The sequence below is a fragment of the Lepisosteus platostomus genome, chromosome 5 (genome assembly GCF_059453375.1).
Source record: "Lepisosteus platostomus isolate fLepPlt1 chromosome 5, fLepPlt1.hap1, whole genome shotgun sequence".
Taxonomy (NCBI): Eukaryota; Metazoa; Chordata; class Actinopteri; order Semionotiformes; family Lepisosteidae; genus Lepisosteus; species Lepisosteus platostomus.
The window spans coordinates 18,965,942-18,990,926 of NC_142615.1; the positions used below are offsets into that span (position 1 = coordinate 18,965,942).

The 24,985-nt window shown below is 42.0% G+C and overlaps 2 protein-coding genes and 3 non-coding genes across 5 annotated transcripts in view; 3 read left to right on the forward strand and 2 right to left on the reverse strand.

The window, feature by feature from the left end:
• The first annotated feature begins 2,862 nt into the window (after positions 1-2,862).
• Positions 2,863-5,126, forward strand: LOC148664492 (zona pellucida sperm-binding protein 3-like). The gene is made up of 9 exons (XM_088630910.1): positions 2,863-3,570; positions 3,672-3,787; positions 3,849-3,955; positions 4,037-4,211; positions 4,289-4,406; positions 4,605-4,705; positions 4,782-4,855; positions 5,012-5,071; positions 5,116-5,126. Exons 1-9 carry the CDS (start codon positions 3,013-3,015, stop codon positions 5,124-5,126), a joined length of 1,320 nt encoding a protein of 439 aa, XP_088487036.1. The 5' UTR covers positions 2,863-3,012.
• Positions 5,127-6,498: 1,372 nt separating this feature from the next.
• LOC148664493 (zona pellucida sperm-binding protein 3-like) overlaps positions 6,499-24,985 on the reverse strand; it is a 28,611-nt gene continuing 10,124 nt past the window's right edge. The window contains exon 6 of the mRNA XM_088630911.1: positions 6,499-6,632. Coding sequence (XP_088487037.1) covers positions 6,499-6,632 — 134 coding nt within the window. The remainder of the gene's footprint in view (positions 6,633-24,985) is intronic.
• Positions 14,801-14,872, forward strand: trnaa-ugc (transfer RNA alanine (anticodon UGC)). Its single transcript has one exon. It is a non-coding gene; the product is annotated as a tRNA-Ala (tRNA).
• Positions 16,158-16,230, forward strand: trnak-uuu (transfer RNA lysine (anticodon UUU)). Its single transcript has one exon. It is a non-coding gene; the product is annotated as a tRNA-Lys (tRNA).
• trnas-gcu (transfer RNA serine (anticodon GCU)) lies at positions 23,566-23,647 on the reverse strand. The gene has a single exon. It is a non-coding gene; the product is annotated as a tRNA-Ser (tRNA).

Sequence of the window (24,985 nt, forward strand, 5' to 3'; positions counted from 1 at the left end):
CACACAGCGGTCCCCCGGGTTCCAGTTCGTGCGTAATTACGCATCGATAAAAAACCGGAGGTTTAAAAAAAAGATAATTAGCTCACTGATAGTTTGATGTAAAGGGTGTGGAAATATCCACAAGTCGTGGTCTTTAACATGCATTTGGTTTGACGGCGTTCTGTGCTTCCATTGCGAAGATATGGACAAAAGAATATTCGTGCATGGTCAAAAAAATCTCATAAAATCGAAAAAGTAAAGGCTGAGAAAGCATCCACAATGTATTTTATACACAAAACAAGCATTCTCGCAACTCTAAGAGGTTTCGTGAAAGCGCTACAGGCGTGCCAAAATCGTTTTCGAACTTCGAGCTAACTTTACCCCGGTCAGCAACATGCTGTGGCACATGAAGCCCTTTTGTTTGCCGGTTGTAAGGATTTAGGTGCGTACTACAAATCGAGCAAGCGAAAAGAAAATTAAACAGGAGTCTTTTTTTGGATTGCTAATCCACTGTGCTCTGCTCGTCTAGGTTCAAATCCCATCCTTGTCATAGTTAAGGCCTGAGACGTGTGTGTTTTTTCTAAACGGTGTTTGCATTTGTTTCTTTTTTTACTCCTGTACTAGAGCAGTAATATTTCTAGCGGTGGAAGAACATGGTATCACATGCTGACAGCAGGAACACGTGGCCACAAGCTGCAGTACATTGGTTTTGGAACAGCAATAAATTTCCTGTGGAGACAGGTGCGCCGGTATTAATACAGCGCTTTCGAGCGGAAAGAGTTACAAGAACTGACTTAAACTTACCAGTTATGTTCAATAGCTAAAAACACAAAACCAACCTCTTCAGTGGTTGAATCTAAATAACAGAAGCCAATGCTGCCATCAAGGGAAAAAAAAATCCTGAGTTATGTAGTTTTGAGACTACATATCTGACTTTCAGTTTGAAGCGGTACAATGGATTCTAGGTCACATTCGTTCTTGATTCAGGATATATATGAGTGTGCTAATGGTTAGAACTGTGTTTACATGAGGTACAAACGGTAACATTTTCATTGCGAGAAGAAAGTCAGTCCGTGCGCATTTCTCAGCATGCACGTTGTCAGGAAAACTAAACCCACAGTGCCAGCAAACCTTTCGATAGCCTGTAGGTACTGCCATTGCAAATGTAACAGGTTGTTCATACACACAAATGACATCGTTGCTATCTCGTAATTAGGAGATAATTTGGTATTTATTAATTAAGATTTTTTTCCTGGGTGGCAAAAATGCGCTTCCGCAATAAATCATAGACTCTGCTTTCAAAATAGCTGCACCAGGCACTTGGACACAGATAAACACAGGGATTTAAAATTCAGGAATATGAATGGTCAACTGCTTACAGTTGGGTTTTTACGTTTTCTTATTTAGCGATTTGTGTATCAATCTTTTAACAATTCATTAAAATGCTAACAACATGTAAAATAAAAACAACAGCACCGTTAAATGAAGGGGAGACAGGTAGTTTTTTTTTTACAATCAGATTCCAATCTCTAATGCTGTGTGTGAGAGCTTAGGTAACTTTCCTTTTCTCACATTTTCTGACGACTATTCCAAAGGGGCACCCTGTCAACTCCTAATACTTTGTATGTTTGATTATTGTCGTTTTATTTAGAAAAAGTTCAATATTGATCATAACTTTAGAAAATTATGATCACGAATAAAAAAAGGGGCTAAAGATGTGAGTTGCTCTTAAATCAGAGCCGGGTGACACGGGCTTCTGTTCTGATATGGTTGTACGAGAAGCAGGAGGAATCGCTTCTCTCCTATGGAGCATGAGCTGAATCAGGAGGGAGACATTTTGTATGCTCGTGCATATGTTAACGCATGACCTACATCGTAAAACTAAATTAAAAACTAACATTAAGTTGTCAAAGACATTCATTTATATACAAACAAGAGACAGACATAGCAATGGTTCTACATTAACTTGTCCTGCACTGACCAGACTAATTGAAATGTATGAAAGCCCGTTTCTGCCAGGGAGTTAAAAAAACGCGCTATGGTATCGCAGAATTCCGACTAAGTAACTCAAAATTGCGACTTGGTAACTCAGAACTCCGACTTTATATCTAAAATGTTCTTTAGCTCAGCTAGCAAGGCCTGGATTCAAGCCAATACAGTGAGGCACGAAGTAGGGTGGGAGCGGCGAGGGCACAAGCCCTAGAACCCGAGTCCGTTACAATAACAAAAGGACAGACAATGAAATATGGGCTATTTCGAAGTCGCAAATGTGAGATATAAAGTCAAAATTCTGAGTTTTTAGGTCGCAATTCTGAGATTCTAAGTCACAATTCTGAGATACCATAGTGCGTTTTTTTTTTACTCCCTGGCGGAAACGGGCTTCCATTGGTTCTCAGTGCTGCGAAGCAAAAGCAATCTCTGAGAAATCAGACAAATTATTATCAGAACATGTCAAAAGCTGATCAGTATTTCTTTACTGGGAAGCAAAGAAATGCTTGTATTACACATTTTAATATGACATGCAATTACACATGAAAATTAGTAAAATTATTATTGTAAAATTACGTGTTGATAGAACAGCCCCCTCGATAAAAGAAAGTGTGGACGGACGTGTCGCATGTTCCGTACTCTGTCTGACAGCGAGTTTAACACACTGTCCTTGGAAATTAGAAACGAATTGAACAATAAATTAATCTGAGCAAATTTTACACGTGTGGGTGATTTCATTCTGTCGAAATTACGTGGAACTCCTCCGCTGGGGTCAGATACACACGGGAAAGTGTTCAGGCGGCTTCACGGAGTCCCGCCTCAGACTGGAAGCAGGTTCTAATTAGACGCTGAGAACAATTCGGGTCTCTGTGTGTAATTGATTGTGTTGATTGAGCGGTAGTGCGACCATGTGTGTGGTAGCATAGTCCTGCTAGTATAAAAACCTAGTCACCGCGTTCACACTTTATGCTCTCTTGCTTCAACACAGTTTGGTGGTTTATGTGTCTTACTTCTGTAGCAGTTTAGCGGGACGTCAATTTGGCAATGCGCTCGTTTCTCTTTGTGCTGTGCCTGTGCGCAGGGGCCGGGCTCCCCGCACTGATCTCCGCCGGGCCGGCTGGCTGGGACTCTCGGGAATTAGCGCTCCAGGGCGACCTCCCGGCTCCTGAAGACGCTGCCCAGTCGGAGGATTTGAACCTGGCAGATGCGCCTTCCGAAGACCTGTCTGCAAGCGAGAACGACTCGCAGTCCTTGGCTCCCGACTTTCGCCTCCTTCCCGTGTCCAGAGACGCGTACTCGCCCTACTTCGACAAGGAGAAGATGAAGCCCGAAGCCGGCAGCCGCCCCTTACCCGCCTACATCAAGAGCGTCCTGTTTCCTCCCCAGCGAGGGCGGCAGCCGGCTCGCCCGGCCATCGGGGGCACCCGAGGAGTGGCTGTGTGGTGCGACTCCAGCAGGATGTACGTGAGGGTCAGTCGGCTCCTGTTCGGCTTCAGCTGTCGGCCATCGGAGGTGACCTTGGGCAACTGCAGCGTCAGCCGAACCACACGCAGTTACTTCTACTTCATCTACGGGCTTCACGAGTGCGGCACCGAGCGATCGGTAAGCGGGTCTTCATCTACAGGCAGTGTATCGATGTGAGCTGTAGGGCCAGTATCGGGGTTGCCTTTCCTGGGAATATCCCTTACTCTGTGACCCTGCAGGTTGTCCAGGGCCGCCTGGTGTACTCCAACACTCTCCGCTATGCCCCGCCCTCCTCCAGTGCACCTGTGCATCGCTTCATTCCCTTCTCCGTACCAGTCAAGTGCTCCTACAACAGGTAGGCAAGGCTCTGCTGCTGGGAAAGTGTCCAGAAGCCCCTCATCCCCTCTGTCCTGCAGGTTCCACTACTCCTACAAGGTTGGCTATGTCCCCACGTGGGCCAGGAGAAGGACCTTCTTCAAGGACCTGAAGAACAAGCACAGCTTTGTGCTGCTCACCACCAACTGTAAGCTCCTTGAGCGAGTGGCTCCTTCTGCCTGCAGGGGGTGCTGTGTGCAGGTGTAATGCTGCCTCTCTCTCTTTCCAGCCCACTGGGTCCGGCTCTCTCCTAAGGATGAGTACTTCCTGGGTCAGCCCATGTACTTCCAGGCCACTGCCTACTTTGCCACAGCGGAGCAGAGGCTGTACATTCACTCGTGTTACGTAACGGAGAAACCGGACCAGCACTCCCAGCCCCGTTTCCCCGTGATCGACAACTTGGGGTACGGCCCCTTCTGGGAGATGAGGTGGACAGGAGCCCCGAGAGCCTGCAGGGGTTCATCCTTGTCCTTGTCCCCAGGTGCATGGTGGACAGCAAGGCAGATGGCTGCCTGTCCAGGTTTGTCCCCTCCAAGCAGAAGGATGTGCTCGGCTTCACAATTGATGCCTTCCTCTTCCAGAAGAAGCTGTCCAGGAAGGTACTGCTCTCAAAGGCTGCTCAGCCTTCCTGCTCTACTGATCCATGGTCTGCTTTTCCATCCATGATCTAGATGTGAACCAGACTGTGGCAGCTGTAGTGCCTAGAGCTGCCAGCTTGCCTTCACTGATGGCAGAAGTTCCTTCTCTGTCCCTCTATTGGCCTTGATCCCTTAATGCTGTGACCTTCCCTCTTGCAGCATGAAGTGACTGAGCTGTACATGCACTGTGTCATGGCTGTGGCTCCTGCTAAAGCAACACCAGGGACCAAGTCCTGCACCTACAACAGGGAGGCAAAGAGGTACTTCTGCAAGGAGCCTGCTGAGGGTGCTCTGGGACATGCCAGGTGGGACCTCACCTGTCCTCCTCTCCTCCAGGTGGGAGGAGCTGTATGGTGACCATGAGGTCTGTGCCTGCTGTGAGTCCAGGTGTGCTGGCAGACAGAATGGAGGTGGGTCTGGTTCTCTATCCCTTGTTGATACATCTCTGCCCAACAGAACTATGAGGAATGATCCTTCCTGGGCAAAGTAGCTGTTTAGATGAGTAGCATCACTGTTGGTCTCCAGCTGAAGCAGATCCCTCGCTGCTGGGTGCTGCTTGTCCACAGGTACCAGGAGCCTGGTGACCAGCAGTAGGGTGGCTGTGGCACCAGTAGAGGGTCGTCTGGGTGTGGAATCTGCCTGGACTGAGGATGAGGAGGGAGACCCTCAGAGCTCCAGTGAAGATGCTGAGGGGGCTCCAGGGGACAGGGAGGCTGCAGGACAAGATGCTGAGCGCACCAGTGAGGATGTGGAGGGAGCAGAGGACTTTGGAGAATCATCACCCCCTCCCCTCCCCCTTTTCAGCTGGGGGGGCGGCTGGAGTAGTAAGTGGGGTAATGTACCTAGGTTCAGTTTAAGCACTAAGACATGAGGAGACTAAAGTAAGTCTTTTTATCAAAGACTGTAATATTTCTAATGACCAAAAGCACAGAAAGGTGACAACTTGTTCTGCCACTAGCAGTGACAGTTAATTGGGAAGTATGTATGCAGGAAAAAAGGGAGGGGTGGGTTCATAAGGCCAAAACCATCACAAAGAATTAACCCACACCCTTCACTCTGTAGTTAATCTGATTTCTGAACAAAAGTCTTTATGCACTTTTTCATCAAACCTAAAATAATGGGAGTTTTGGGGGAGCATGACTGACTTGCTGCACTTATTTGGGCTTCAGGAACAATACAACAGCATGTTAAAAACAAAGCTTTTGCTGTTGGTCTCATATTTAAGGTGTTTTTGAGATTAAATGCTTTCTCAATTGACAGGAGCCACTTCCTTATTCAGAGGGTAGTGGGTCTGGAGCCTACCTGGGCATCCTGCAGGTTACAGGAGTAATCACAGACTGTACCCCGAGAGCCATTGTGATATACCTCAACCCTCCCAGAGCAGGCACCTCCTCCAGCTAACCAGAGGGACCAGTGGTCTAGAGAACAAAATAAAACTGATTAACAGACAGACACTTAATTTTAATGTTTCTTTATTAGCCCTATACAATTTCTTGCATTGGGAATTCATCTTTTCACATACCCCAGCTTTTCTCTGTGAAGACACAGACAGGGAGCAAACCTTGGGGTCAGAGCACAGGGTCTGCCATTGTATAACACCCTTGGAGCAGTTAGTATTAAGGGCCTTGCTCAGGGGCCCAACAGAGTAGGATTCCTCTGCCACCTGTGGGATCTGAACTGGCAACCTTCCAGTCACGGGGACAGATCCTTAGTCACAGAGCCACCACTCTGCTACCACTTTATGCTCCAGTCTATTTTCTTCCTTCCTGGCTTGAAACATCTATTAAACATCAATGCAGAATACAGCTAGGCTACTCTCTGGTTCAGTGCACTGACGCGATTGGTTATTATTTTTTTTAAAGTGTATGTAGCCCCTATCTTGTTATGTGGCGCATACCTGTGAAACAATTTAAGAACTGATTTACTTTATCAACTTATGGCCACATCCTGTAAACTCACTTGAACATGTTTCCTGGCCTGAGGCTGTGGAACAGGATTTGAGACTCCAAGGCACAGATGTCTTCTCTTCAGCTAAATGCAGTGGGGAAACTCCTCATTTGGAAGATGAAACAGCACCATCTGTCTGGCTGAGGTGAACTGCAGGGGTAGTGAGCTTCACCTGCGGGACTGCTGGCATGCTCTCCCGGGACAGAGTGACTGTTGGCACAAGGAGGATGCTGTGGTCACCTGTACAGGTGAGTGGGAGCAGCTGGAGGTCTCGGGGTGTTCAAGGCTGCTCTCACTACAGGAATACAGACGTAAATAATAATGAAGAAGCCAACACATTCTGCCTATTAGAAAAACAATTAGTGTGAGCCCTGGCTATTAAATGCTCTATATTAATGTAGTGTGTATTTGTCTTGGCTATGACCTCTTTTGTGCTTTCTGAATCTCAACCATCCCTTTTCCTTTTTCTTCAGGTTTGGGATCTCAAAACCATCCAATGATGACGGGTAATGCAGTTGACAGAAGGGAATACGAGACGCTTCCATTCGTCTAAATGCTGCTGCTGATTCTCAGGAGTACTGCTGTCTATAAACCATGGCCTCTCTGTTTCATTTTTGTCAAGAAATACAGAAGAACTGCTGTGAATCTCCTCATCAAAACCATTTTATCTTGTATTACTGCTCTTCCTACTTCAACCAGCACTTCTTCCTTGAAGACGGGTAAAATCCCCAGTTTCTAGTCTCTGTACAGATGAACACAAGATTAAGACACAAGTTCATTTTCTGATCTGTCTCCTTGCTCAGGCAGCACCAGGACAACACCCCAGACAGGCTTGTCCATCTCACCCCTGGTCCTCCTGCTGCTGGGGGCTCTGCTCTTTGTAGTGCTTGCCCTGTTAGCGGGGCAGCTGATCCAGAACAGCAAGCTGAAGAAAGGTAGGGAGGGAATTCACCGTCCAAAAACTGTCCTCTAGTGGTCATTACTGTCACACAGAACTGATTTACATTGAACTTCAGGAAAACATTCTGCTCTAAATGATCAATTACATTCTGTCTAATTTAATGTGGATGTTGGATGTGAACAATTTTAATAGGGTGGAGAAAACTATCTTAAATTTAGGAAAGAGTATAAATAATTACAGATGAAGATCTGAAGAAATTTGCTGATTTATGTGATTATAAAATTTACTGTATATAGATGCAGCCATTCAAAACGAGCAGGCGATACCTCATTATTTTGCAGTGCGCTTGACGCAGCCTACCACGAGTTACCATAAATTCTCGTATAGTACCTCATAATACCACGTGGTACCTTAAGTAAAATAATAGTATCCGGAATTTCCACAAGGTGGAGCTAATAAAGCACAACCTCTCATGTTTGAGTTGTCGCCATCAAAGTCTTTAACGAAGATATTACTAATAGTATTAATAATGAATGACCTTGGACAAGCTGTAAACTCAAAGTATTGCCCTGGTCCACATTCTTTTTTTCGTTGACCGTCTTTGTAAAAGTAACACCACAGCATTTCGCAATCACTCATTTGTTTCCAATCATGCAAAGTACAGTAATCTTTGAGAATTTCCGATTCACCATGCCTTTCGCATCACATGCTCATAAAAGAGATTGATTTAGGAACATAAACATATTACTGTATGCAAACTGTACTGTATACAGTATGTATATGTATATTTAATGTCTTAACTGTGCCCGTTTTAAGTATTGAATATTTATATGGAATTTTACCACTGAAGGGAAATCTTGGTAGCTGAGCATAAAAAGAATAGGAGCATACTGTAACGCGTGTGAAAGCCATAAACGATATTAATTTTGGAACATAAACATACAGTATATATTTGATTAAAAGGGAATATAATATTGAATAGCGTATTTTAAGAAATTAATAATGATATAATTATATTCATGTACCGCAACACAAGAATAGTACATGCTGTACAATGTCTGCTGATACTGTTTCTCTAGGGCTTTTTCAACACACCTCATGCGACCTTGCCAGTGGTGCTGTGGGCTAGGTTACTGACTTGTACATCTCATGTAGGGTGTTTGAATCCAGCTACAACCATGACTTTTTTTTTTAACAAACATTTCTTTGAAAAAATAAAATGGGGTTAGTGTAGGGTTACTGTTTTGATTTAAGGACGATCTGTCAAAGTGCAATGAAATACAATGTTATTGTTGTTTTTATCCTGTAAAGCGTTTTGAGAAGCCACCTTTTAAAGGTGATATATAAAAGCGCCAATTCTTATGGAATGTGTTTTCTTTCTTTTTTCAGCGTGGAATAAACCTATTACTTGATACTTATGGATGCCCGGTTCCGCCGGGGATTCAATTTTTTTTTAATTTTTTTGTAATCGCGTATCTGAGGAAATAGCAGTATAACCTTATTCATGCACAAACAGGGGCATATTACATTATTAATTGGGGTGTCTCCTCTTGCCAGAAAGCTCTAAATTGCATTTTGAGTGCGGTTTTTGACTTTTTTTTAAATTGCAACCCATAAATAAAGCTGATACTGTTTAGACTTTTAATTATTTTAAACTGTATTACAGCAGCACAATGCAATGTAAATTGCAAAAATGCACTTGGAATCTGTCCAAGCCCTACTCTGTCAGGCATTTTCTTTTACTGTAAAGGACACAAAAACTCCCTTGCTTTTAACAGAGCGTTTCATAATTTCCAACTACGAAAATTATTTAAACTGCGACACTTATCATCCAACCAGAGCTCGAAATATCACAAGGATCCTCAAGAGCACAGCAAAGACTGTATTAAAAAAGTATACTAGTGACAAACTAGTATACTTTAGATATTTTTTTTCTGAACCGGGGAAAATCTGATCATGTTTCTCTATAACAATAATAAAAAACATTATTTTAACATATCACCTTAAGGACAGCACATACAAGGGTTAATTGCACAATGAACCGCGCCAAGAAATTTAAAATAGTCTTCTTTAGGTGTGAGGGCAGGAGTGGATCGCAGCAGGCATAATCAACAAATTAGGAAAACAAAGAACAGGACAGGTGAGACGTGTATCCAGAGAGCGAGTGATCAGAAAAAGGAACAGCTGTTACGCCCAGGTTGTCGACGCAATTGTTTTAACTTGCTAATGCATCAGACACATTTCCTGGCGTATTGTGTTTTAAATAAAATAGGAGTCTTTCCCCGGTATAAGGTATGGTGTAAGTTTTATCTGTACCATACCATACAGTATATAGGTACAGAATTCAAGCTGCACTACTGTATCGCTTTGGTAAGGAGACGGACAATGGCCAAAATCACGAAGACTCTCTCACACCAAATAATGAAGATGAAAAGAAACGGGAAGTCAACACGGGACATTGTACAGCATTTGGCTTCGATGGACAACTTCGTTTGTGAAAGCACAGTGAGACGACATCATAAAGCGGAGAGGAGGCAAAGAGAATCTAAACCGAGGACGATTCAAAGGTAAATAACTTTCTAAAAATACCTTTCTTGCATGTAAATACAACTACGCACATTATTTTTAAAACTAACTGTTGATCTCTTTTTTTTCAAGTCCTATTGTGCGAGCTATCGACAAGCTGACTGATGAAAATGATGAGCTGCCGGCGATGCAAGTCCAAAGACGGCTATGGGCTGACCTCGGTGCGACCGTTGGCCCGACATCGATAAGAAGAGTACGCAGCAGGCTTGGATGGAGATACAGAAAAACCAACACATGCCCCATGATAAGGCTAAAAAACAAAGAGGAAAGACTCAAGCAAGTGCTCCAATGGATTGAACAGGGGGAGGCATTTCAGGATGTACTTTGCGTGATGTACGCAGGCATTCACGACAGCAACATACGAAATGTTTGCACGTACTGTATAGTTAAGTTATTACTTGGTTTTCAAAGTGCAATGAGATACAATATTGTTGTTGCTGCTGTTCTGGTTGTTTTTATCCCGTAAAGCGTTTTGAGAAGCCACCTTTAAAGGCGATATATACTGTAAAACCGCTGATTCTTATGGAATGTGCTCCGCAGGAGATTCAAATTTTTATTTATTTTTTAATCGCGTATCTAAGGAAATCTCAGTATAACTTTGTTCATGAACAAACAGTGGCATGTTATATTATCATTAGTTTTTTTAACAAGGCTCACCAGCTAATGTGAATCGAAACCTGTCTTGCTAGCTTTTAAAGGGAAGAAGGTGACTATTCATAGTTATCAAAAATGACTTAGAATCGATCATGTTGCAATATTTTGAAATATAAAAGTCAATTGATTGTCCATAATATCGCTATTCTATTTTTTCGAAGAAATGTTTGTTAAAAGAAAAGTCCAGCACCAGCTAGATTCAAACACACAACCTGTGCATTGTTAGTCACGCACCTAGACCAGTAGGCTACAAGACAAATTGCATGAACAGGGAGGCGAAACAGCCCTACACAGCCCTGTCGCAGTACACGAATATAATTATACCGTTATTAAATTCTTTAGATACGCGATTCCATATTATATTCCCTATTAATCAAATTCTAAAAGTATGCTTGTTGACTCCGGTATCACGTTAGTTAAAAACTTCGATGCTTAGAATGTTTAGGGAGAAATGGAATACTGGTGTGTATTTTTTTCTTTAAAGTACCAAGACCAGCTATATACTGTATGTTTATGTTCTAAAATTAATATCGTTTATGGCCTTCACACGCGTTACAGTATGCTCCTATTCTATGCTCAGCTACTTAGATTTCCCTTCAGTGGTAAAATTCAATATCTACAACGGGCACAGTAAAGACGTTTACAGTAAGTCTTTCTACAACAGACCAACGGAACACGAGTGCCCTGTCTGTCAACCAATCACGCACCGCGTCATATTGCGTCATGATACGCGATACCGCAGCCAATTACCTGCGGTACGTGTCTGTACCGCACACTTTGAATGGCTGCATCTGTACGTCTTTTGCCCACTGGGAAAACTACAGCAGCAGGAGTAACAATAATGACAACAACATGTTTGGAGTTCGACATTTTATTTATTCTGCGGAAACATCGTATCCGAGATAACTGCCCGAGATAAAAGAGTAATTGCGGCTTCAGATCGTTTTTACAGAGCATTGCGTTGTTCTGTTCATGCTGACTACACGCTTTACATTTGTCATTTACTGCAAGCGTTGCTTTTACAGGTTTTTCTGAAATTCCTCGTATTTGAGCCAGCACTAAAATATTTCATTCCCGTCGCTGAATACATCGTGGAACCGGTATTTGCAACGGAATGCTGTCACACATGAAACCTTTTTGTTATTCGGTTCTGAAGTTTGAAAATGAAAATAAAAGGGGGGTCACCTCATAGGCTTGAAAGAAGTCCAAGCAGCATAAAAACCAGTGAATTCTCACAAAGGCTGCACCTTTCTTCTGCTGCTTTTATAAATCTGCCTTAAACATTTGAATGCATACCTTACTGCTGCTAACCACATTCACGTGTTTATAAAGCTTTTTTCTGTCCGTTATGTTTTTGCTAAGCAGTTTCTCCATTTTCTTCGTACTGTGATTGTCAGCAAGCACAACAAGACTGAAACAGTGTAAAGGCAGGTAAAAAAGACAGGGTAAAACGTCTGACTGTCGGAAGTGGGATTTGAACCCGTGCCTCTATTTGGAGAGCAAAACACAAAGCTTAAAAGACACGAAGCTGTGAATTTGCTGTTTTAAACAGCTCAACTATCCTGAAAAAATGTGTGCTGATTGCACCAGTCGCATCCGATTTTCCGTAACTTTAGGACGATTGATACGACTGGACGAACACAATTTGTGGCGTTTAGCATGACATGGAAAACGGTACCGGAGAATTCAGGTCCGGACTACAAGACTCAGAAAGTTTTTACCTCCGCACTATCAAACTATTAAACTCCCAGCCTCTCTCACTCTCACCTCACCTCTCACCTATGATCTGAGCCTCACAGTGCCTTCTTTCTTACCAAAAACCCAAACACACATTGAAAATCTACCTCTACCATACATGTCAAAAGCTCACTCCCCGTCATTTCTATCCCTTTATTTCATTCTTTTGATGCATGTTTTTGCACATAACCTGTTACCTTTTTGTTGTTTTGCACGCTGCCTGTTGTTGTTTTTTGCACATCAGCTGTTGTCTCTGTCTTTCTTTTGTTGTACAATTGTATAGTTGTTGTGTTTTTTTCTTTGTACTACTTATGTCCGAGAACTAGCTAAATAGCATTTCGTTATACCATAAACCTGCGTATGAGTATAATGACAACAAACTTGAACTTGAACTTTAAACTTGAACTTGAACTTGACATAGTCTTGCAGGCAGTATATTATTTTATCGTTTAAAAAAACAGGGTCTTCTCGTTCCTAAGTCAGATTTTTAGTGCTTTCGAACATTACTTCCAACCTGGACTGACAGCTCACCAGATCTGTTTGTGATCAGACCATGGAGTCGGGGGCTGTACCAAGCGCACGTTCCTTCCCAATGCTAAGGCGATCATTCGGAAGATGGGTGTGAAGAGAGACAAGCTTTGTCGACTAAAAGGCAAGGCAGGATATACACGAATACTAATCACTGGTGACAGTTACGTTATCTTCCTATTGAGACTCCTACATTGCATGTTGTTTGAAGACTTTGAAACAGGCATGGGTGGGGTTTGAAACCACAATCTTTGGTTTATGAAACTGACGCCTTACCACTTTGCCACTGCACCTTTGAGTAAACATGGGAATAATGTTGTTCAAATTATTTTTTTTTCTGAATCTGGTTTACATCGCCTGGAGGTAGCAACAACAATAAAAGGGATACTTAACAAGGAGATACGCTGTAGCAGTGTGACTCCAACAGATGCTCCTGAAGAGGCTGGAGGTTTAAGCCAGCTCCTTAGAGCGCTCGGCCGCGTTACTCTCAACAGCGGCTCTTCAGCTCTTGTTGTTTGACCTAGTGGTTTTATAAGGCGTGGAAACGACCGCAACTTCGTTTTCTGAGATGCTTTCTCTCACGTGGTGAAATCTCTTTGGCATCTCTGGCTATAGTTCTTCTGTAGAGCACCTCTGCTTATAGTGCCCTTGAAGTCATTTTATTTTTACAGGAAGACGCATACCCTAACGATCTCTCCTGTTTTAGAAATGCTTCATAAGGCGTGTTTGATTCAACGGACAAACAGTATACTAATTGTACAATGCAGATCTATGCGGCATTCGTACTGGATTTGAGTGGGATTCTGAAATACTTCTTGAAAAGGTATTCAGATTTTCTTGAACGTATAATAAAAACACAGACCTGAAACTCCCTAGCTTCCAATTTCTGATGTTGCTGTCCTTAAACTCGGACGTGGTGTTCTGCAGACGTGCAGTGTCCCTTTACTCTCGTTGTTTGCAAAACGACCTCCGTTGTCGGGCGCAGTTGAAGTGGAACTGGCCTGACTGCACAGGAAAGTACGGAATGATAAAATGTTTCTACGGCTCCAAATGTCCCTTTAGACCCTCGTCATGTCTCTGTGAGGAACGGGCAGGTAGAGAGGTTTAACAGATGCTCATGATGTTCCACACGGGTGTTACCTGTTGTAGTGTTTCAAAAGATGTGTTAGCGGACCACAGATTATCTTGAAAAGATTTGGGTTTGCACTGGCTGGGATTCAAACCTGACTCAATTATTTGGAAGGCACCTGTACCACCAACGCACTTCCGAGAAGCACCTGCAAATTATCACAATCCTCTCTCACCTACAAAGTTATGGAGACACAGACGTCCAATGAAAGCTCATGGCTCCACTCAAGGCTTTATTCACTCAAGGCTCCACTCTTTTGTTGTGATGTCATTTTAATTAATATTAGCTTTGCTAAGGTGTCATTTTTGTCTCTTAAATGTAAAGTCTGCTCCTTTCTTCCTGGTATAGAAAGAACGTGTTCCATCTTTGTTTAAAAACACCACTAAAAGTAAATTTTTCAGCTCTACCGCCTGTGTGCATTGACAAGACATCTCAAAAGGACATTAAATATGAACACGATCCTTCCTGTTACCATTCCTGTGGTTGGGGCGTTGTTTCACCCTTTTACGTTAAATCATCAGCACTGCTGTTTTTCTATGCATAGTTTATTCAAGAGCACTTAAAAGATGCAAAAAGCTTTCAAATAAAATAGAATTGAAAGACAATTGAGTTTGGAGGTAGAAAAAAAGCACTCCCCCGTCTGGGAATCAACCACCGTCGCCCATGTAACTGGATACAAAAATAACAGATTAATTTGTGCCCAGTCTCTTGAAGTTTCAATGTGATTATTTTTCCTTCCTTATTTCTTCATCCCTATGAATTTACTCTGTAGTAGAAGAAACGGAAAAGTGGGAAACTGCAGGCATTCTTCGTGAGTGGTGTGATCAGTGAGCATTTGCACATCTCTAAGTCTGTTCCATAGACTTTCTGATTGGGGATGTAGCTCAGTGGTAGAGCGCATGCTTTGCATGTATGAGGTCCTGGGTTCAATCCTTAGCATTTCCAGGTGCTTTATGTTATAGTACTTACATCGCAATCTTCTGTTGAGTGCGAACTCTTTGCTCGTGTTCAGAGAGCGCCAGGTTTACAAAATTAAATGTGCTGCTGTTTTAAATGTACCTCATTTAGTTCTGTTAAATCCTAAATTATTTGAACTAATAATTTAGTTCAAAGTCAGGAAATCCAGAGATTGTGTCACACTTGGCGTGGCTGTTGCAGAAAACACCTGTTGAACCCGGGATTTCCTGAGAGATCATTCAGCGAGCGAATCCTCCTTCTGAACTCCGCACTAAACTGAAAGCTTCACGAACTCCTCACTGCGTTTCCTGTACTGTTACGAGTGCTCTTGTGTAGATGTGAGGCACAGCCATAAACACACTTTGAAATTTTCCCGCTTGTTAAGGAAAGTGCAAAAGAGCATGACAAGTATTGATCGTATAAAATATCCATGGCACAACTCGAGAAAGTACTGAAGGACTACACATCGACTTTTGATGATTACAACAGATTCAAGAAACACAACTGTCCGCAGCTGGGTTTGGATCCTGAACGCTAGAGTTAAAAGAACATAAGCGACGGATATGACCTATAAACTCTCTGAATTGTCTTATAGTTTATGAAATAAAACAATTTCTTAATAAATTCTAACTGTTGATAGACGATTTATTGAATTTTAACAAAATCACAATTACAAACTTTTTCGGTTAAACTGTTATTCACATACTCTAACGTAAATAAACGTTAGTGTCTTCCGGTGTGTGAGCCAATTTCTCCAAAAAATATTTGTTAGTCTGTCGGGAGGCTGTGCAAGGTGTTAAGAAATAGAATTTCAAAAAGACAGGCTCCCTAAACTTAACATCAAGGCTGTTTTCTCTACAGAAATGCTCTTTAAATTTCAGCACTGTTGCAACTCCCTTTATAAAGGGTGTGCACACGTATACAACCAAGGCATTTAAAGTTTTTTTTTTAATTATTGTTCCAAAAAATATTCCATTTGTTTTCTTTTTAATGTTGTTGATTAAAAGATTTTATTAAATGTGAAAAAAATCTGAATGTGAAAAAAGGTCAAAATGCTATTGAAAAAAATCAGTAATGTGAGGAAAGATGGATTGTGGGAGCCCCTTACCTCCCCATGTCATGCTGTATTTCTCTCTCATTCTACTGGGAGTGGTGCCGTCGCTTCATGATAAAGTCTGTCAGTGGTCATTCCAGACGGGTCAGGTATGACTGCTCTTCGGCACAAGAGACACGTGACTTCCGAGGAACCCGACAGTGTCGACCTTCTTTCAGAGCCCGGATAGCTCAGTCGGTAGAGCATCAGACTTTTAATCTGAGGGCCCAGGGTTCAAGTCCCTGTTCGGGCGGCTGTGCCGTTTTTAATTCTATTGTGAATGTCATTCTAAATAGTCTTTTATTTTTCACTCTTCTAGCTTTACTGTGGTTATTTTAAATGTCCATTACTTGTATTTACAGTAGTGTATTTAGTGTTTCATTTCAAAAAACGAAAATGTTCAAGTAGATCTTGTCACTCTACTCCACGTAATCATCTAAATTAAATCACAGTAGAGTACAGCTCACACAGTGAGAACTCTTGAATACGACAAGAGGAAAGGCACACTGCACATCTGCAGAACATCACGTTCGAGTTTACAGTGACAGCAGAGGTTGGAAGCGAAGTAGTTTTTATTACTTGCTCGCTGAACGATCTCTCAAGAAAACTCGGTGGAGATTTAACGGGTGTCTAATAATCACGTTCAAAAAGGTGACGATAAGTTTTTTTTTAACTAGGTAGCCTTAATGGCAACACGGTGTGAGTAGATCTTAAAGCAGCCGCAGACAGAGTACCCGTAATGGCAACACACTGCTTTGAGTTCGTCTTTTCTTATTTCTTCTGCAGAACCAGTGGAATCGGAATATACTGATCCGCATAAGAAGCGCTTTCGGTTTCTGATCATTTTTTATTGAGCGCTGCTCTAAGTACCACAGGCAAGATGGCTGGTGGTCTAAGGCGTTGCGTTCAGGTCGCAGTTAACCCTGGAGACGTTTGTTAAAATCTCACTTCTAATAAAGAGGTCTTTCTCGTTAGAGTAGAAACGATAGAAGCCTTAAGCGGGAAAAAAAATCACAACATCTCGCATTTCACGTGTTTAATGTTAACTGTCTCAGTGGTTGCCTCGGTGATTGATGGCTCTTCTCCCTCGCGGGGTGACGGAAAATTCTTCAGAGAGGTGTCTTCCAAGCACGGCTTTTCTTTATGAAGAGCTGAGACAACAGAAACAGACTTCCAACTGACATGAATTACTTCTTGAGCGTTTATGACTGTCGTTAAAAGCTGAGAGCAGGTGAAAAAGTCTTTGGAAATGAGTGCTGACAGTAAACAGAGCTGACGCTCAGCTGCAGACAAGCGCTCCTCTTTAGTATAGTGCTGAGTACCCCCGCTTGTTGCGCCGGAGAGTGGGGTACGTTTCTGTGACAGGGCGTTGGTTTAATTTTTTAACAACCTGACTTCACTTAAAAAGTGTACTACGTTTCGTACTAGTTAGTGCGGTAGAATATGGAGATCATCTCCAGCTTTGAGCTCAACTGCAACAAGAAGTCATGCTAAATGTAGTATAGTGAGTAGACATCGCGAGACAACAGAACGAGAGAGTAGAAGGCAGGAATATATGGTGTAAGGGCGTGATCTGTGTAGTTAATAAAATAGTTAAAATAATATAAAAACGTCTCTTTATTAAGATACACAACATTGAAGGCGACGAGAGATGAGTGCTTGACGGACTCAAAGCGAGTGCAGTGCAGATTTTAGTTCTCTTGCTGGTAGAAACGAACTTCTGAATTTTCGGACTTTTCGTTTAGATTGCGCCATGGAAGATATGGTAGCCGCGCCGAGAAGCTTTGCTTATGCCCAGCTTTTTCCACCGCTTCTACTGAACCTCGGAGCTCCGGACTTGTATACGGAATACAAGATATGGATGGAGTCCTACAGATTTTTTTTAAATAGCCAGTGGATCTACAGAAGCTCAGGATGCCGTAAGACGGGCTACACTACTGCACTGTATCGGGGCTCCCGTGCAGCGGATTTTCGCCAACCTCCCTGGAGAAAAAGGTACATATGAACAGACTGTAGCTGCCTTAGACGCTTACTTTACACCGCGGAGAAAAGTGGTTTTGGAACGGCATAAATGTAGGCAGAGAACTTAGTCTCAGGACGCATCTGTTGTTGCTTTTGTGACTGCACTAAGAGAACTGGCTAAATCTTGTGACTTTGGAGTATTGGAAACTGACATGTTAAGATATCAACTTGTGGAAAAATGTGCACATAAGAGACTATAAATTGCTGCAGGAGGAAGGGCTGACTTTAGAAAGAGCTCTTAAAGTCGCTAGAATTCATGAAGCAGCTCAAGCAGAATCAAGAATGCTTTCTGACCACAGTGACAAAGTGACACTGAACGGGGCGCTCGCTCAAACTTTAAAAACAAAAGCCGAGCAGCCGGACGCAGTCATGCTAGAGATATAGAAGAACAGGGGACGGCTGACATTACATGTTACAGGTGCGGACTAACAATGCACAAAGCAGATGAATGCGGAGCGTGAACAGCAAAATGTCTACACTGTAAGAAAACAGGACATTATGCACACGTCTGCAGAACATCACGTCCGAGTTTAAGGACAGCAACATCAGAGATTGGAAGTTAGGGAGTTTCAGGTCTGTTTTTTTATTATAGGTTCAAGAAAGTCTGAATACCTTTTCAAGAAGTATTTCAGAATCCCACTCAAATCCAGTACGAATGCCGCATAAATCTGCATTGTACAATTAGTATACTGTTTGTCCGTTGAATCAAACACGCCTTATGAAGCATTTGTAAAACAGGAGAGATCGTTAGGGAATGCGTCTTCCTGTAAAAATAAAATGACTTCAAGGGCACTAAAAGCAGAGGTGTGAAAGCCTGCTCTACAGAAGAACTATAGCCAGAGATGCCAAAGAGGTCGAGATTTCACCACGTGAGAGAAAGCATCTCAGAAAACGAAGCTGCGGTCAATTCCACGCGTTATAAAAACACTAGGTCAAACAACAAGAGCTGAAGAGCCGCTGTTGAGAGTAACGTGGCCGAGTGCGCTAAGGAGCTGGCTTAAACCTCCAGCCTCTTCAGGAGCATCTGTTGGAGTCGCACTGCTACAGCGTATCTCCTTGTTAAGTATCCCTTTTATTGTTGTTGCTGCCTCCAGGCGATGTAAACCAGATTCAGAAAAAAATAATTTGAACAACATTATTCCCATATTTCCTCGAAGGTGCGGTGGCCAAGTGGTAAGGCGTCGGTTTTGTAAACCGAAGATCGTGGGTTCACCCCACCCGTGCCTGTTTCATTTGTCTCCACTTTCCTTTAGTTTCAAAGTCTTCAAAAAAACTCGCAATGTAAGAGTCTCAATAGTAAGAGAGCATAACTGTCGCCAGTGATTAGTATTCTTGCATATCCTGCCTTGTTTTTTAGTCGACAAAGCTTGTCTCTCTTCACAACCATCTTCTGAATGATCGCCCCAGCATGGGGAAGGAACGTGCGCTTGGTACAGCCCCCAACTCCATGGTCTGATCACAAACAGATCGGGTGAGCTGTCAGTCCAGGTTGAAAGCACTAAAAATCTGACTTAGGAACAAGAAGACCATTTTTTTTAAACGAGTAAACGATAAAATAATATACTGCCTGCAAGACTATGTCAAGTTCAAGTTCAAGTCCAAGTTTATTGTCATTATACTCATACACAGGTATATGGTATAACGAAATGCTATTTAGCTAGCTCTCGGACATAAGTAGTCCAAAGAAAAAAACACAACAACAATACAATTGTATAACAAAAGAAATACAGAGACAACAGCCGATGTGCCAAAAACAACAACAGGCAGTGTGCAAAACAACAAAAATGTAACAGGTTATGTGCAAAAACATGCATCAAAAGAATGAAATAAAGGGATAGAAATGATGGGGAGTGAGCTTTTGACATGTATGGGAGAGGTAGATTTTCAATGTGTGTTTGGGTTTTTGGTAAGAAAGAAGGCACTGTGAGGTTCAGACATAGGTGAGAGGTGAGGAGAGAGTGAGAGAGGCTGGGAGTTTCATAGTTTGATAGTGCGGGGGTAAAAACTGTTTCTGAGTCTTGTAGTCCGGACCCGAACGCTCCGGTACCGTTTTCCATGTCATGCTAAACGCCACAAATTGTTCCTCCAGTTGTTTAAATCGTCCTAAATTTACGGAAAATCGGATGTGACTGATACAATCCGCACCCATTTCTTCAGGATAGTTGAGCGGTTTAAAACAGCAAATTTACAGATTCGTGTCTTTTAAGCTTTGTGTTTCGCTCTCCAAATAGAGGCACGGGTTCAAATCCCACTCCCGACAATCAGGCGTTTTACCCTGACTTTTTTACCTGCCTTTACACTGTTTCAGTCTTGTTGTGCTCGCTGACAATCACAGTACGAGGAAAACTGAGAAACTGCTTAGCAAAAACATAACGGACAGAAAAAAGCTTCGTAAACACGTGAATGTGATTAGCAGCAGTAAGGTATGCATTCAAATGTTTAAGGCTGATTTATAAAAGCAGCAGAAGAAAGGTGCAGCCTTTGTAAGAATTCGCGGGTTTTTATGCTGCTTGGACTTCTTTCAAGCCTATGAAGTGACCCCCGTTTTATTTTCATTTTCAAACTTCAGAACCGAATAACGAAAATGTTTCATGTGTGACAGCATTCCGTTGCAAATACCGTTTCCACGATGTATTCAGCGACTGGAATGAAATATTTTAGTGCTGGCTCAAATGCGAGGAATTTCAGAAAAACCTGGAAAAGCAACGCTTGCAGTAAATGACAAATTTAAAGCGTGTAGTCAGCATGAACAGAACAACGCAATGCTCTGTAAAAACAAAATCTGAAGCCGCAATTACTCTTTTATCTCAGGCAGTTCATTCCTATACGATGTTTCCGCAGACTAAATGAAATGCCGAACTCCAAACGTGTTGTTGCCATTATTGTACTCCTGCTGAAAGAAGAAAGAAAGAAAGGTGTCGTAAATGAACTTTGTCGCCCGTGGGAGATGTCAAGCGCATTGGACATGAAAAGTGCCGGATAAAACCCATTTCTATACGTTTCTCTTAGTGTCGGGGCTCCTATTGAATGTAAAGGAGGCAACGTGCTCAGCCAGCCGACTCAGCGCTTACTGAACGCAGGTGTCTCAGAGCGGTGTGTCCAAGTCGCAGTAAAAGAGGAGGATTCTGTCGGCGCCGTGGCTTAGTTGGTTAAATCGCCTGTCTAGTAAACAGGAGATCCTGGGTTCAAATCCTAGCGGTGCCTTTCTTCCTGTCTTCTCGCACCGTTTATTGTTATAGAGAACATGCTTCTGCATTACCTCAGTCAATATCACCGGGAATGTGAATAGAAATGTAAACATCAATATTTCTGCTGTCTCCTGAGAAACACAAGTATAGAGTCAAAACACAATAAATAATGCAAAAAAATTATTCAGTTAACATCCAGATGTGACAAAACACATTTAAGACTTACATCCCCTTTAAATATGCATTTCCTTAATATCAGTTCTCTTCCCTCCCCAGGACACCTGCAAATTCACTAGAGCATATTAAAAGCTGTGTGTAAGTCTTACATGTGTTCTGTCACATCTGGGTGTTAAATTAATAGATGTGTTGTGTTATTTAATATGATTTGACTCCACGCTTGTGTTTCTCGGGAGACAGCAGAAATATTGGGGATTTGCGGCTACAGAAAATAATGTGAACTTTACAGGCAAAAGTAAGGTTACGTTAAAGAAACAAAAACGTATTGTCACCTTTTTCAACGTGATTTTTTAAGACATTTGTTCGGAATAGTATATCTTCTCGTGTCTGTGGCTATCTTACAATAACGGTGGTGAAATAGCAGGAATGTGCGGAAAAAATCGGAGATTGAACAGAGGACTCATCCAGTCGATAGTAAGGTTGTGTAGGACCGCACACCCTACGATGTCAGTGTTGAGTAGTGAGGTTTAAAAGCTTCTTCACGAACCAGGAAGGAGTACAAACCTAAAGTCTTCTGATCTGTAATCAGACACGTTATCCATTGCGCCATTGGCGTTTGTATTGCATTCAGAGCCGCTACTATTCATGTGTCTTGTATGTGTGTCTAGTTACTACGTCTTTCATTATGTCTGGTTTAAAATAATGTATCTTTAAAACAGACAAAGGGTTTATGAGTCTCCCTGAAATTCACACACGAAGAATAAAAAATATCGCGTTTAAAAAGAATACAGAGATGCCGGCGATAGAAAACGGAGCGTCTTAAGTGCGCGCTATCACTGAACTAAACTCCCGATCGATAAGTTTGTCGGCGGCTTTTTAATTGTGTTAGGAAGAGCAAACAGTCCACAGTGTACATTTTAAAGGTCTAAGCAAAACAATCAGACGTGAGGATTAGGATTAGGATCCAGAACAGGAGCCTTTACTTCTTTATATACTGAGCTTTCGGGTGAACGTCAAAGTGAAAGACAAATTCACAATTTTCACTTTTTGATTAAGGAACAAGAAAACACCATCCTTCGAGCTGGATTCAAACCAGGGACATAAAAAATGCCCACTGTTTTTGTCTATAGTCTTAAGATCTAGCAATTGAGCTATCGAGAGGTCGGAAAGCAAACCCTTTGTCACACGTGTAGCCCAATCTAGTGTAGTGTTCCTCTATTTAAATCCCAGTTCGACGTCAAAATACTCACTCCCATAGTCTCGTTCAGAAGAAGAAATGGACCAGGCTTCCACTGTATAAACGTCCAGAGTTCTTATAAAACGTTTGAAGGGACATCAGTGCAGGCTGAAATTGACCCTTTTTCTAGTGGGATCAGGATCATATAAAACCTTTCTTTTGGATTGAGAAGAGGATCATGGAGACACTCAAAATATCCCTGTCTTTGCTTCTTTCAAGGATGAATGGAGTATTGAGCTGCAAGCATCGGTTTACATCAAAACTCTCTGCTACTGCAGTTGCTTGTTTGAGAGTTTCTTCAAATCTTTCAACTGAACGTTGATATCAAGAGATATTGACGGTAATATCATAGGGACTTTGGTTTTCTTTTGATCGAAAATTGTATTAAAATACAAGCCTCTTTCACAGTTGTATAATACTTTCCCTTGCATCCTCAGATAAAATTTCTAAATACCACAAAGTTACAACATATGGAATAGCATTTATTTTAAAATGTATTTTAAAATTTGCATTTATTTAGAGCTATATTTAGAGCTTAGTAAAGATAGCATTGCTAATATTGATGGAGTAGAAATGTAAGATGAATTGATAGCTTTTTCTGAACTAAAAAAGTCCTACAACGCCTCCTGTAACAGGTAAGGACTCATAGCAAGACATTGCTATTGCATTGCGCATTTTGCAGATACGACCAGTTTCTGCATCTGGTGAGTGCATCTTTTCCAAACTGAAATTAACAAGAACATTTTCAAGATGCGCCATGTCCCTAAATCGTTCATCAGGACTACTATTAATATCAGGTGAAAGCAGTACAAAGCATAAATTTAACCTAAATATTAAGAGACTATATCTGTCAGCTACTGCTGTAAGCCATGTTCAGCCAACGCTAGAAATATTACTGCTCTACTACAGTAGCTAAAGAAAGCAAGTCCGACTTAGAAACGGATCACAAGTCGAAAACATAAACCGACGAGGATGGGATTCGAACCCACGCGTGCAAAGCACAATGGATTAGCAGTCCATCGCCTTAACCACTCGGCCACCTCGTCACAACAGCCACCCCCCTTGGGCATGATTTTGCTCGGCGACCAGGCTCAGCGCACATCGACCTCAGATGTCTCAGAGCTGTGTGTCCAAGCGGCTGTATAAGAATAGGTAATAGGTTTATTCCATGCTGAAAAAAAGAAGAACGAGAACACAACGTTTCGCCCGTGGAGCCTTCTTCAGGTTTGAGAGAAACAGGGCAGTAGGCAAAGGTAAAATAGCGAGAGAACAAAGGTTTGAGGGTGGTTACCCACCTGTATAAGAATAGTATAATGCCGGTGCTGTGGTAAAGCTGGTTAAAACACCTGTTTCATAAAGAGGAAATCCTGGATCCGAATTCCAGCGGTACCTTTTTTTTCCTGTCTTGTTTTACAGAACATGTAATTTGGGACACTCAAAGAGGTCTTGATTTGGTTTAATGCGTTTATTCATTTCCTTTGCAGAACAACTTGTTTTTTTAAATCATACAGCTTGTGAAAGATGAAATGCGAGCGAATTTTTTTGTTCACCAAAAGTATGTAAATGAAAAAAAGCAAGGTGTAAGCATTTCTGTGGTGCAATCGGTTAGCGTTTTCGGCTATTAAACCCCAGGAGGGTTTTTTGATCCCACCCAGGGACGCACTTCTTCCTATAGTAAACATCATCACCGCAAAAATTTAATTGTTCCGCAAAACCTGAACTATTTTGATATTTGCAGTAGTAAACAATTGAGTACCAGAGTCAACATTACCGGGAATTTCCAATAATTACCGACATTGGCAACTTGCAAGCAGTTAGTATTCACCCATAGAATTATATGTTCCAGTGAGTGAGGGAGAATTCACTTATGCTCCCGTTGCATCTTCAGCTAAAGTAATTTAAAAAACAATGCAAAATTGTTCGAGAACTTGACAAGCAAAAACAACAGGTCGCCGGAGTTCTATTTTAATATTTTCGTATATTTACCTTAATTTGAATATAAATGTTAACATAAACGCTGTTCAATATAATGTAATGTTGTTGTACTTTTAAAATATTTTAGCTGAGGGTGAGAGTGGGGATATTACGCCTTGCCAAACATCTAAAATAACTGTAAAAGGGGATGGCATTTTAATAAAACTGGCAATCAAAAGAAAGTTACAATTTGTATGGTATTATGCTCAATATCCCTTGATATTGAAGGTCAGATGAGGAATTTGAAGAAACTATCAAAGAAACAACGGCAATAGCAGAGGGTGTTGATTTTGAACCAGTGTTTGCACCTCAATAATCCATCAGTCTTCGCTTGACAGGCTTCCTCAAGATATTCGGTGTTCTATACAAAAAATCGTCAATTAAGCGCAAATGTGACAAGAGGCAAAGAC

Excerpts from the sequence above, each read along its gene's own strand:
- LOC148664492 (XM_088630910.1), top strand. The coding sequence starts at position 3,013 with ATGCGCTCGTTTCTCTTTGTGCTGTGCCTGTGCGCAGGGGCCGGGCTC. Across the intron at positions 4,212-4,288 it reads CCCGTGATCGACAACTTGGG|GTGCATGGTGGACAGCAAGG; the intron begins GTACGGCCCCTT and ends CCTTGTCCCCAG. Across the intron at positions 4,407-4,604 it reads AGAAGAAGCTGTCCAGGAAG|CATGAAGTGACTGAGCTGTA; the intron begins GTACTGCTCTCA and ends TCCCTCTTGCAG.